This window comes from Pseudochaenichthys georgianus, chromosome 10, assembly GCF_902827115.2.
Source record: "Pseudochaenichthys georgianus chromosome 10, fPseGeo1.2, whole genome shotgun sequence".
Classification (NCBI taxonomy): Eukaryota; Metazoa; Chordata; class Actinopteri; order Perciformes; family Channichthyidae; genus Pseudochaenichthys; species Pseudochaenichthys georgianus.
The window spans coordinates 12,814,224-12,828,192 of record NC_047512.1 but is presented as its reverse complement, the minus strand read 5'-3'; the positions used below and the strand labels follow the sequence as shown (position 1 = coordinate 12,828,192).

General features: G+C 40.4%; 1 protein-coding gene across 2 annotated transcripts in view; it reads right to left on the bottom strand.

The window, feature by feature from the left end:
- Positions 1-247: 247 nt before the first annotated feature.
- Positions 248-13,969, bottom strand: part of atp8a1 (ATPase phospholipid transporting 8A1) — a 124,589-nt gene continuing 110,867 nt past the window's right edge. For both annotated transcript variants that reach the window (XM_034093571.2, XM_034093573.2), the window contains 4 exons: positions 7,033-7,121; positions 6,595-6,687; positions 4,869-4,960; positions 248-2,695 (listed from right to left, as the gene is read on the bottom strand). In XM_034093571.2, coding sequence (XP_033949462.1) covers positions 2,598-2,695; positions 4,869-4,960; positions 6,595-6,687; positions 7,033-7,121 — 372 coding nt within the window. In that variant the 3' untranslated portion in view covers positions 248-2,597. The remainder of the gene's footprint in view (positions 2,696-4,868; positions 4,961-6,594; positions 6,688-7,032; positions 7,122-13,969) is intronic.

Genomic DNA, 13,969 nt, shown 5'->3' with positions numbered 1-13,969 from the left:
TGGTGTTTTTATTGTTATTTGAGTCTCTTTGAATTATTCTGGATGCCCGATTCAAAAACAGATCACTTTGTGTTTCAGTGAAAGCTTGACCGACTCCACCAGCATAACAAATATGGACTCTATTGGTATAATGTGTGTCCCGCAGGCAGACTTGTTCTCCCTGCCTTTTCCTGTTTAGCTTTCTCACCGTCCTGTTTGTCGCCACACAAGACATCACAAAGAAGAAGAAGAAGAATATGCAACGATGTTCCTCCATGATTGTAAAGTTTATTTCAGTAGTCCTTCATGGCAGTAAAAGACAACACTTATAAGTTTGCAGTCCCAACATGCAGAACAATCATCGAACGAAATGACGGAAAAAAGAAACAAATATTTAAAAGTAAAGTTAAAAGGTGCATTTCTTTCTCTTTTGTAAAGTGATCAACACTTGAGGGAGAATTAAAGTAGAACAGTTAAACATATCAGAGAACAGTTTGTGTTTTCCATTCATGCAGCCCACGACTTTCACAGACAACAACGTGTGTTTTATGTTTTCTGGAAAAAGAAAGCAACAGTCCACATTCAGCGTTTTGGAAACTTTTGACGACCAATTAAGTTGTAACATTAAAGACCAGCCGATAAAAAATATCATTAACCCTCACTGAAGAGTTTTCCTGCAAAGCAGAGGTACACTGCATGAAGAAAACAAGTTACAAACATTTACACCCAAGAGAAATCATATACTGAAACCAGATACTACCAGATGTCCACTACTGGAAAGGTACATCGAGTGCATTGTGTAACATCTCCTGTCGAAGCGAGCTGAGTAACAGACACTCTCACAGTCCTGGTCGAGAGTTTGACCACACACACAGTCATACCGCACACTAACACACACACTTCCCCATACGGGCCATGCATCAGCACACAGTAGTACACCATAGCTATACCTGGAGTCGTGCAGACGGTCAACTGGAGCAAGCCACACACACACACATTCATTCTCTCACACACACGACAAGAGAAACATCAGTGGACGCCAGAAACTCCCGGTCTCACATAGAGGACACAGACATGCAATGCATACATAGAGGTTATCCACAGTAGAGGTGACACACACACGCATACACACACACACACACACACACTCACATACAGCACATGCACATGCAGGCAATACACTGACACACTCACACACACCATCAGATTTGATCTCCCATAGGGAGAAGAAAGCAATCACACAGACATTAAGTAGTCAATTATAAATAAATCGCGCTGTAACAATATTAATATTAATAATAACAAGACATTTAAGAAAGCTCAGTTTCCTCATTCGATCTTTTCTATCCTGCCAGTTTATCAGAGGATGAAAAACAACTAAAAGTTACAGACAGTTCATTACAAAGCCAGTCGATGCAAAATTCATACATCTCCAATATAAAAATACAAATCCACAAAATAACTATAGAGACAAAGTAGTTTTGATATTGTCGTGAGTTCCTGGCTAATATTTCTCTCTCCCTTAAGCTAATGGCACTTATGTTAGAAGGATAAAATCTCCATTTTAAGGGAAACACTATCACCAGCTCCAACAACACCATCAGAGAGCCTCCCGCTCGTTCACCTGCGCAGGAACAAATCTTAAAGTTTACACACGTGCCACAAGGCACAGTAGTTTTCACATTGTACAAGTGCAATACTGTGGTGGGGAGACAGTGTTTTTGTCTTCAGAAGGAGTGTGTGGAGCACTGGTCTAAGCTAGCTGGCTAAACTATTCTTGGCTATCTATTGGGGAAAGGTTCTACGTAGGCACCGTTGTGATTGTTGAGACAGGAGTGATGTGTGGAATGCAATTATTTGTCGAGAGCAATGCTTCTGCTGTTAAAACGGTGGAAACAGGACTACAGTGAGTTGCAGGAGGCAACTTCTTAACAAAGAAATTAAAAAAAAGGAACAAAATAAAATAAAACCAGGCACGATATCTACATACTTTTTAAAAATGAAACTAAAAAAGAAACAAATGTGTTTTTTTTATAGAAACAAGGATAAAGGCATGAGCAAATGTAAGGCTTTACACAATAGATGCTTCCTTAAGTGCAAAAAGAAAAGTTAAATATTACAATGTCTGCTCTGAAGTGGTCCGTTTAGTGCTGGAATACACTCAGGAGTGTGAGTACATTTGATTTAAAGTTGTCCGAATTCACTAGTACTTGGAAGATTGTATAAATGACTGCTCTTTGGCAATCCTTCACAAGTTTACATCCTCTAAAACCAATGATCGTCCAGTGTTGAGGTGTTTGATTTAATTACATGATTTTAGATGATTTTGAATAGAGAGGAGACGTTCACTCCAAGAAACTGAGCGAGAACAGTGAAGAACTTCAGACCACAGACTGCTAAGAAAGCACAGTGCTCATCATGTCTGCTGGACACACAACTACAGCTGATAGTGAACACAATTAGTCTTGTTCCTTATTTTTTTTTCCCTTATTCAAAGACGCTCTGTCCGTATATTCCTAAAATTCCCTTAGTGCTGGAGGCGACTCGTCTTCCCTCTGTAAATATCGCCATTATAACAGCTGCTGGGGCTCCGGAGAGGCCGAGCGGAGGCCGGCGGCTCACCACTCGTTGGTCCTCTCTTTGGTGGTGTCGTACGCTCTGATGACCTCAGACTGAGACACCACTCCGTTCTCGTCTTGAGAGAAGGCGTAGCCATCTGAAAATGGGACAAAGCAGTTAAAGCTATGGACATCACTGATTAATGTAAGAAAACAAATAAAAAAACACTTTAATAAACGTAAGCACAACAACAAAAAATAACAAACAGACAAAACTTAAAGGAATAGTCGAACATTTTGGGAAATATGTTTATTCGCCTGGTTAGTAAAAAGATTGATATTGCTCTCCTGCCTGGCCGCTCAATATAAAGCTACAGCCAAACGCTAGTTAGCTTAGCTTAATCTGGGGGAAATCAGCTAGTCTAGGCTGGCTATAGGTAATACGCCTACCAGGAAATATAAAGCACAATATTAACATGTTATGTTTCTTTTATTCTGCACAAAATAATGGAAAAACAACAATTTTGTTTCTACTGGGGCCTATGCTATGCTATGCTAAGCTAAGCTAAAGGACTGCATTTGCCGCTGAGTTCAATTGAAGTCACGTGGCTAAGGCTCCATTTTCTCTGATAGAAAATCACCTGGGGATCTTTTAAAAAGGGGATAAAGTATTTGAACACTTATAGTACCATTGTTCTGAAGCTATTATTCGTAAGCTTCAAAGACTGAAAAAAATAATGTTGTTCGATGCAAGATTTTTTTTAACCCGTTTCCAAAGTTGAGGCAGTTTTGAATCTGGTTTTGAGGGAAATAAGTCAACAGAGTTTTATGATACAACATATATCTTTTTTTGTCAGATAAATAGACAATTATGTAATTTAATGCTAAGACTAAACCATAAAAACAACCTTGAAGTGTCTGCGGAGACATGAGCGTTGAATTGATCTTCTTAATCTTAGCAAGACATCGAATAAACACTTTCCCAAAATGTCAAACTATTCCTTAAATGTAAATAATATGATGGAAAAAACATAATCTATAAAGGATTTTTAAAAGGTAATCACAGCTCCCCTAAAAGTTTCATCTGTAGTGTAACAGCAGCTCTGGGATCTACCAACTAAACCTTCCTACAGGCTTCCTTTCTGACCTCTGACCCCTGACTCACCTTCAGGTGTCAAATGACTCGGTCACTACCTGGAGGCCAGCGGGGAAGTTCAAAGGGCCCCGCTGAGACGAGTGCATTGTGGGGGAATAACAGCGCAACATTTGATCATTTCATCGAAATCTCACTCTACTGAACTCAACTCAGGGCACACGAGGCACACGAAGGGAAGGACAGGAAGTGGACAAACAGGAAAAAGGAAGGAGAGAGGTGACTATCAGGGAGCTAGAGGAGGCTCTAAATGGGGCGAGGTTTGAATAATGAAAATTAAAAAGGAATCACACAACAACGGTCTCAGCCCGACCTATGAGACAAAAAAACAAAAAACTGATCAGACAAAGGACAGAGAAAAACTGAAAAACAAACCCATGCTTAAAGAGTATCAATGGAAAGATTTGAATGTAACCTGAGTTTTGCTGCTTATACGAAAACCTGTGATACCTTACAATACAAAATAAGTTTTTCTTACTCTATGCCGAACCTTTAGTTTGCAGTTGTCTGTTAATAAATAATAATTAAACCCCAGCTGAATAATGGCCGGTAAATAATACCAACATTAAAAAAACAGCTGCTGTAATTTGCCTGCGGCTACAATGAGTTTTATTATGAGGAAGGAGTGAACATATCTTATTACCACCCTCCAACTGTTACATTAATCCTGCATGTCTGAATGTGGCTTTAAGATACATTAGTGTTACATGTTGCCTTATCCTAAACAACTATCAAGAAAGTATTGAGATCTTTGATATCCAGTACTTTCCAAACTGTTTGTTTTCATCTCTCAAACTCGCCATTAAAATAAATCAGCTAACAGTTTATTTAAGAAGTGTGTGTTCAAAGGGATCTGCCAGGAAACAGTTTGCACACACAGTCCTAACGTGTGTTGTTACCTGCATCTGGTTAACGCAGAGTATTCATATAGCGAGGAGGGATGAGCAGAGTCTTACTACCACCACAACACAAAGGCTTTAGAGATATAGTATCCATCAGAGGAAGAGTAATGAGGCTCCATCCGTTTCCCTGACGAGGGAACAGATGTTGAAGCAGATAACTAACGTGGATGAACTGTGTATTTTTGTTCTTTATGGTAAGAGTTAACTTCACCTCCATGCTCGTTTAGTAAGAAGAAAGAGACAAAGAAAAAGAAAGGTAAATGTTGTGTAACTCACGGAGCAGGTTCTGCTGCATGGAGTCGGACCGGTACAAACTGACGGTGCTCTTCTTGAAAACGTTCTTCAGGAGCTGGGCCCTCTCCGTCAAACTACACGCACACGCACGCACACACACACACACACACACACACACACACACACACACACACACACACACACACACACACACACACACACACCACACACACACACACACACACACACACACACACACACACACACACACACACACACACACACACACACACACACACACACACACACACAGAAATGGGCAGTGTTAGCAGCATGCTGAGCACCACAGGCAGATTTAATGAGCCATACATCGAGCCTGTCCAGCAACTCCAGAGTGGATGGACCTGCCAACCGCTCTACCTGCTGGTACACACACCATGTGAGGTCGAAACAACTCCTCAGAACAAAGCGTGTGTGTGTGTAGGTGATATATTTGAAACGGCACGTTGGCCAGAAGGCATTCAAGTAACACCAATAAATTGTGTATATGAGTCCTTCATGAGTTTGTGCAAAATATGCAAAATCATCCATGTTTCTGTGGGTTTGTAGCTCCACATGTTTGTTTCTGTAGGTGTGTGTGTGTTAGTGTGTGTGTGTGCCTGCTGGGTCTGGGACAGTGGCCAGACTCGGATCACTTTCAGCGAGCAGGGGATCTCACACTGAACTGCTCCATGCTGATTCCTGCTGCAGGCATCCGGCCCCAGAGAGCAGAGCAGACCCGGTTCAACTAATCGTTTTTAAAAAAGAAATATATGGCTTTAATATAAGAGCTCTAAAATGATACATTCACTATTTGGAAGAATAAACCCGGGGATATCTTCTCGTCTGTCATGATTACTGACATTACCGTCAAACTGCTGCAATTTAGCAGCAATTTGAAGATTTATCTTTTCACAGAGGGATATGGTTCTATGGTATGAGCTCTGAGTATTTTGCGTGATCAGGGAGGTTACGTACTATTCTTCCTCCAAGTTATTCTTGAGAATTTGCCAAAGATGCTTCATATTCTTTGGACTTAAATAATAACGGACAGGGCATCGACTCTGTAGCCGTGAGAGTGTTGGGCCGTATGATGATTTCCACAATGAGAGAGTTTACTTTGTAGCTCTCCCATTTCATGTCTCCACTATGAGGGCATTGTGGGAAATGTTGTTAATCTGTGTTTATGGCAATATATTTGCATCAATATTATACAGTATATTAATTTGTCATGTATTTATTGACATTACGTTTCTTTAGGTAATATCATCCAAAACAATATACATATTACAGTATATATATCAATAACAAAAAATATATTTGTGTTTATAACTCCTCGTTGTGTAGTATGTTGTTTCTGTTTTGCCTATTATGTTCTTGAGAATGTTCCTTGTTCTCATTTCTCTATTGGAAAATACATCTTCATATCAATGAGACTGTCTGATAAAATAAAGATAATTTTAAATACATTTACAAAAAAATATATTGTGAAAGTTCTACTTAAACGTATTTATTTCCAATATATATATTTAAAACAGGAAATAAGGATGACAAACTCATAATTCGGAGAATAAATTACTTAAATTCTACCTTCATGTTGTTGTAATTGTCTTCTACGCTTTATCAAACAGAAATCGTTTTTCGTCCGCATACAGACATAACATTATATCAATACATCTAAAATCTAAAACCCTGGAACAAAGTGTGGTATCGTGATGTGTAACTGTACCTCTTTCCATGCACCACAGCTCCAGGGTCTTTGGACAAAGCTTCAAGCTCCTGCACCTCGTCCACCAGGGTCTTGAAACACACCTTCTTTATCCTGTTTATTAAACAATAGTACAGTCAAATTAATTAATTTGACAGACGGTTCAACAGGATCAAACCTACATAGGCTGACGTACAAATACCCCACTGACTCAAAAAGCTTTCAGAGCATCAGGGAATACAACTTTTAGCTTTGAAAATGGATCCTGACATCTTAAATCTTCTGTGCGCTGATTTCATCCAGACACAGACATTTCCCATGGAGTATTTAGAGAAGCTAGACTTCCAACATTTTAAAGCGGGATTTTTTTTAAAGGGGAGATAGAAGAGATTCTGGAGGAATTCCCGGTAAAGGATGTGTATTGGAGTGATGAGCGAGGAGAGCGCGGAGAACACTCACACTTTGTAGGCCACGTCAAAGACCAGCGAGGTGATTGGGATGAAGACCAGGCCCGTCCAGAAGACCCCCGAACTGAACATCATCTCCGCCTGACACACACACACACACACACACACACACACACACACACACACACACACACACACACACACACACACACACACACACACACACACACACACACACACACACACACACACACACACACACACACACACACACACACACACACACACACACACACACACACACAAAATGCAGAGTTTAACACCTGATCAGATGAAATGAAGAGCTCTTTAGAAGAAGAAACACCTGATCGAGGACAGCTGTTTTTACCCTCTGTAGTGCCACATCATTTAAAACATACATGACAAAGGCAGTCCAAAACAAACAGTTGTGTTGTGGAAATAAGGAGGAGATGGGCCTAAATATCTTGCTCTAGTGGGTTAAGCCTCCTTGACTAAATGCTAGCATGTTTGTGTATGGATCCCCCCTCACTGCTCCAGGGCAGAGGAAGTACCTTCCATAGGAGTGTCTCGTTCACAGGAAAACAGATCAACTGTTTGTTGTGTTGAGAGCTGCTGTCGGTAACAACAGGGGGGTATACTGCGAAGCAGGATTTTCGCTTAGCCGGCTACATTCAGGGAAAACTCCGGCTTTCCGGTCATCCGAAGCTGGTTCTCTTTTTAGCAAGCTAGATCTCCATGGTAATATATGCTAAGCAGCTAACCTGGTCGGGACCAGGTTAGGTTGCAGGCTAAGAGATCAAGTCAGTGAAAGCACCGCCTGCTGACCAATCAGAGCTCAGTGTGCGGAGTTTAAAGCGATCAAGTCATATTACAGGAGAAAGGAAATACAGAAAAACTGCCGTCGCAGGAAAGACGGCCGGCAAAAATCACCGACTGTGTGAACGTGAACATTAATAGAATATCACCTCCATCTTCAGAGCAATCTGACTATTATAACATTAGCGTTAAGAAAGCTTACTTAAATATCGGCCACAACATAAGTAACCGGATCAGAGTACATTAAGTACAGTCCGCGGCATATCACTTCATAATGTATCATATCTCCTTATCTGAGTCAGCTGAGCCGTATCTGGCCGTGCAGCACTCACAGTGTCACATACTGTATGCAGAAGTATTATTTTAAGCAACACATAAGTTGACGAAACACTCGAGACAAATGTAATTGAAGTCAGATCGTGTTTTAGACGGGGCAGTGATATCATAAACCTGTTAATGTACGCATTCAAACACTTTTTCTTTTGCCAGCTGTATTCACCTTGCAGGTGCAGCTCTGTGGCTTTTATCCTGGATAAAGTGTTTAAGTCATGGATGTTTAAAGTTTAACTTCTTCATTTTTGACTAGTATTAAAGTTCACTTTTCATTCAGGAAGTATGACGCTGCGCTGTCAGTACGCTTCTCCATGTTTGTGATTGGTCGAATGCTCCAAATACCACCCCTTTCATGTGAACGCGCACCTAACTAGATAGGACACGGCTGGCTTGAGCGATCCACTTGATAACCAGCGTCGTAGGACAGTTTAGCGAGAGCGCGTATGTTTTGGATTAGGCCAACCGGCTAACTCAAACATATCCAGGTTAGGTTGAACCAGGTTCGTAGCATAGGCCCCAGGAGACTCAGGACTGGGATCTGAGCTGCTTTTAATGATACATGTAATACAAAAGCCATCCACTGTCTGTATGAACTGTAATGATATAAGTTTAAAGGTGCAGGTTATTTTATAATGTTTGTAGAGAATATCCACAGGAAGCCCAAAACGCATCATATCTGAAAAGCATTAGCTAGTTGGCAAAGTATTTTATGGTTGCTTTAAAATAAATACAAAAGCTCCATAGAGGAAAATCAAATGATAGGTAATTGCGATTGCGATGAAAATCAATTCTCAATGGTAGCTTTTCTAAAAAACTAAATGTATAACTAAATGACTCTTTAAATAAGGCTTGTTAAATTATGAACATTAACGTGTTTCTTTGTTGACTACAAACTAATTGTTTGTCACAGAAAAGTAACCTGCAACTATTTAAAAAACCAAGTAAGTAATTTTGTATAATTGCATTGTGTTAATTATCACATTTTAGCATTTTAACACATTCACCTAAGATGGGGAACACCGTAAACATAATGTGTTTAACATCAACATAATTAGCATAGTAGCATGCTAATGTTAGCATTTAGGATCATTATGCATGCGTCGGCTCGACAGTCTTGTTTACTTTATTTTTTACATTTTATAGACCAAACTAATATTTATTAGAATAACTAGCAGTTTAATCAATAATACAAAATATTGTTTGTTGCAGGCCTAAGCCCTTTTAAGTGGAAAATAGTAGATACAAATATGAAAGCTGGATTTTTGTAGATAAAAGTGTCAATAACATTCTTATTTTCTGGAGCAACATATCATTAGAGTCGGTAAAGTTGACCTAACGTTCACACAAAACTCCTCTGAGTAATAAACAATGAGCTTATATTTATATTTTTTAATCAGTATAGAAGAAATGTTCACATTAAGCTCGTGAGCAAAAATAAATCTGCTGTGATCCTCACTGAGACACATGTTTCTTGCTGGAAGGAAAACACATTCAGATGAGATTTATAACAAGTCTGGCATTTTAAGAAACTGCTTCTTCTTCGTACTCCTTCATTTGTAGGAGAAATATGCTTCATTAGTAGCAGCCAGTCGCCTGTGATGATTTAAATTAAAAATCACAAAGCCGTGTCTGTGTCAGGCGGTTGTTTTGGGTGCAGAGCGGAGGGGAGACAGCTGATCGTCTTGCTGGGGTGAAACGATGTTTGCTTTGGCTCGCTGCATTGAAACTATCTGTCATTACATGTCGGAGTGCAAAACTCGCAAACTCCTGCTCCTTGCATTGTAATATGCCACTTGTTTAAACTGCTGGGGCCCCTCGACAGTGTCCTTCCTGTAATGTGACACAGGCAGGGCCCTTAGGATGCACACACACATTCACACACCGATCAGTGTCAAAACTATCAAAGCCCCAGGTTTGCTCAAATTAGCTAATCTGTTGGCCATTACCTGCAAATTGACTTTGATGTCTGACAAAACACTGGGGGAAGAGGAAACCCCAAATGAAAGGTAATCAAAAAGTATTTTTCTCCCTACAGTTTGAGATGGGACTGATGAATAGAGCCTCTCTGTCTCGCCCCGGAGGCCGAAAATGAATGAGATGAGGGAAAATTGCATCGAAGCACGGGATATTTTCATGTCAATTTCCGAAATTACGCAGCCCTGGTGGAAACATTTACTGTTTTTTTTGTCGTGAGGCAGTTTAATTATTTTCGTTTTCATCCAATGTATCATGCATTTTAATGGGAGCGTTTAACTTGTCTTGAGAGTCTTTTGAAAATAAACCAGTGATGTATACTGAGCATATTAAATCAAAGTCAAGAGAGCTTGAAAAATAAACCATCTCAGTCTTTAACAAGTTAAATCTATAAACCATATTCCTATCCCTGTGCATACCTCTGGGCCCAAAACGACGTATATACAGGACTGATACTTTAAACCTCAAGTTTATCACAACATTACATTTGGTACAATAACTTATTATAACTTAACTGTGAAATAGAAATACATTAACATAAGTAACAGCTTTGAAAGAAAAAGTAGACCTAAAAAAGCTGCATAATTCATTGTTAGTACCTCTATTTGACGTCAATGTTTAAATATACAAACAAATCTATCCAATTACAATCAACACATGTTTGTCTCCAGGCATCTGGCCAGGCTCCAGGACTACGGGCCGGGCCAAAACTGTTGGTGGATGCGAGCAATGCTTCATACCAGGGGCCCCCTGGGAGCTGCACGGGGTGAGAGGGGTCCGAGGAGCGGGGCTGTATTTTTAGGACAAACTAATAAACTTGTCTGGCTGGACAGACAGTAGTGTCCGCTGGCATGGAGGGGTGTGTTTTCACAGGCCACTGACCCCCCCATGGCCACACACACACAGAGAGACAGACGGACTAGACACAACACTAGCGGACAGAAAGAATCATATGTGCTTATGTACACACACAAAATGACTTATAAACTGATGTTAGATGTTTGTTTGTTATGGCCGCACATTTCCACTGCAGCGCGGAGCTCGCTTTAAGCGTGTCGTGCCCGGCCTGTTTTTGGTTGCGTTTCCACTTGGCGTAGTACCGGCTAGCGGGTACTATTTCACAGTTTTTCTGGCCCCATAAAATCGAGGTTCTTTCCGGGCCAACAACCAGGTTGAGTCGGGCTGAGTATGCTAAACTAGAGAGAAAATCGCTGGCAAGGGGACTACAACTACAACAAGATGAACATATTTGACCGTGATGTAATTATAATACACGTTTCAAAATGATGCCGAAGTAACAACATACTGATACCAGTTAGTAAAAACCATGAATTAATGCTTTGACAAGTCTGCAGACAGACAGCAGGCGAAAAACCCTTTTAAAATGCGTGTTTTCTGAATAGAGATCGGCTAAGCTAACGTTGTATATGCTCCGACCGTCCACACTCACAACAACGGCCTACAGACATAAATAAACCAGCGACTGTATTCGCCATGACACAGGCAGTCTGTGGTTTGTACTTGTTTAACTTTTGTCTAGTTTCTGAACAGTGCTCCTACAGAACCAGAGTCACTGAAATGCTGGAGACACTGAAATGGTTAACTGTCAGACAGAGGTCAACTTGTATTTTATTAAATGTTGTCAGAAATATTACAGTGACTCACTCACCAGATATATTATCACAAAGGTTTATAGCGCAATATGCACAACATAACTATCAAACACGACATACAATAGAAGGAAGGTTTGTATTACCCAAATCTAAATCAAATATGGGACAGAGAACAGTCATGTACAGAGCCATGATCAGCACTTATTTTTGCACAGCGGAACGTTTCTTACTGGATGAGTTTCAGGCGTAGCGATTATACTGGAGCACCAACTAACGTTCATGACTTCAGCATGGGACTTCAAACAACAACAAACCACGGTGAACAATAGTCAAACATGAACGAACAAGCTGATGAGACCGCTTTGGTCGGCCCCGTGGATGGGAAATGTTGTTTTAAAAAACGGACGGATGGAAGCGTCGATAAGAGCACGGTTGTGTGCAAATTATGCAAAAAAGAATTTGCATATCACCGCAGCACATCAAGCCTAAAGTATCACCTAAATGCAAAGCATGTAGCAGCTAGCGTGGACATTAGCCCGACTCCGAGTGCAAGGAACCACACCCTGACCCAACCCACACTCAACCAGATGACTGGTTTCAGGGCCAGGATAAGTAAGTCCACGTCTGAGAAAATAACCAACTCCCTGGCTCACTGGATTGCACTCGACTGTAGACCACTTGGAGTAAAATCCATGTGAAAATTGCTTCTCACTGTTCTCAGGTCAAATATGTATATTTGATTAAAAATGCGATTAATTTCGATTAATTAATTACAAAGCCTCTAATTAATTAGATTAATTTTTTTAATCGAGTCCCGGCTCTTATTATGTACACTTATTTGTATTTACTTTTGTTTGGCCTTAGGATGGTGATAATTGGATGACCATTTTAGTTTCACTTCATTTCACTGTAAATTGCATGAAATTACGAGCTGTTTTGTTTTGTTTTAATTTTGTTGTATGTTTATGTATGTTTTGAGTGTGTGAGGACCCCAGGAAGAATAGCCAATGCTCATGCTAGTGCTAATGGGGATCCTAATAAAGACATAAAGACATATGAGGAGCTGTGAGCTCTGAGGGCTAACAGCTAACGGCTGATGTTTTTCTGTGGTTCTCATTGAAGATGACGTCACGGCTCCGCCTACACTGCGTTACTATAGTTACTGCCCCAGCTACTAAACTGTAATGGAAACGCAGCAGCATAAAGTGAGCCAGTCCTAACGAGGCCTAGCCATACCGAGCGAGGCCCTGTTGTGGAAATGCGCCATTAGTGTCTCTACTCCTTTCAAAATGGTGGACTTGGACGATGTGGTGGTCAAGAGGTTAGAGAGGTCAGATTATTGGTGGCCTATGGGTTAAAAAGGCATAGCATTCAAGTCTCTTTACCCATTATTCCTGTCTATTTCTACTACCCAACTACCACATTTAAAAAAGGCGAAGCAATGAAGATAATCCCTCTAAATCTGCGTCTCTAGAGACCCTGCCCTCTGCCTTTTTATATTTGACTGTGATTGGGAGGTTTCTGGTCGTCAGCCTCTATAAAGACGTTGTGACCAAGTTCCAGATCATAAAACCGCATCCAAAAAGGAAGCTACTAACTCGGCAGACACAAAGCATGTTCAGTGCTTTGTCTGCCAAAATAAAAAGGGCCAAGAATGCTGTAGCTTCCTCTAGGATGTGGTCTTATTAAAACAATCCACAACTAGCAAATGGTGCTCATGGTACCTTTTTAAAAAAAAAGAGAGAGAGAGAGGTGGATATCTAACCTTTCAACTCCTGGATAAATCTGGTGGGAAATTGGTCAAGCAACTTAATCCCTAACTGCTGAAGGGAAGCTGCCCAGTGGCCAACACACTTAACTGTAAGTATACTGTGGGAAGACCTAAGGTACGAAGGAAAAACATAGATTTAATTGATAGCATTTAATTGAATGATCCTCCTTTAGAAGTATGTGGAAGGATACGAAGACCATACCAAATGTTTATTGTTTTCCTTTTCCACTAACACATGATCAAGGGAAGCTGACACACGTGCTGATCATGTTTAAGAACGCCTGTAGACTCAGCAGTTTAAATGATGTTCCTGCCTGCCATTGTAAACGTAAAGGTAATTCACCCCATCTTTAGTATGCTCTGGTTTCAGCCAGTTAGACTTAAGAAAAAAGTACTTTATAACACTTACGCAGCTGTATTCCTTTGACGCTAATATTCAAACATTAGCTTCCTGAATGCAC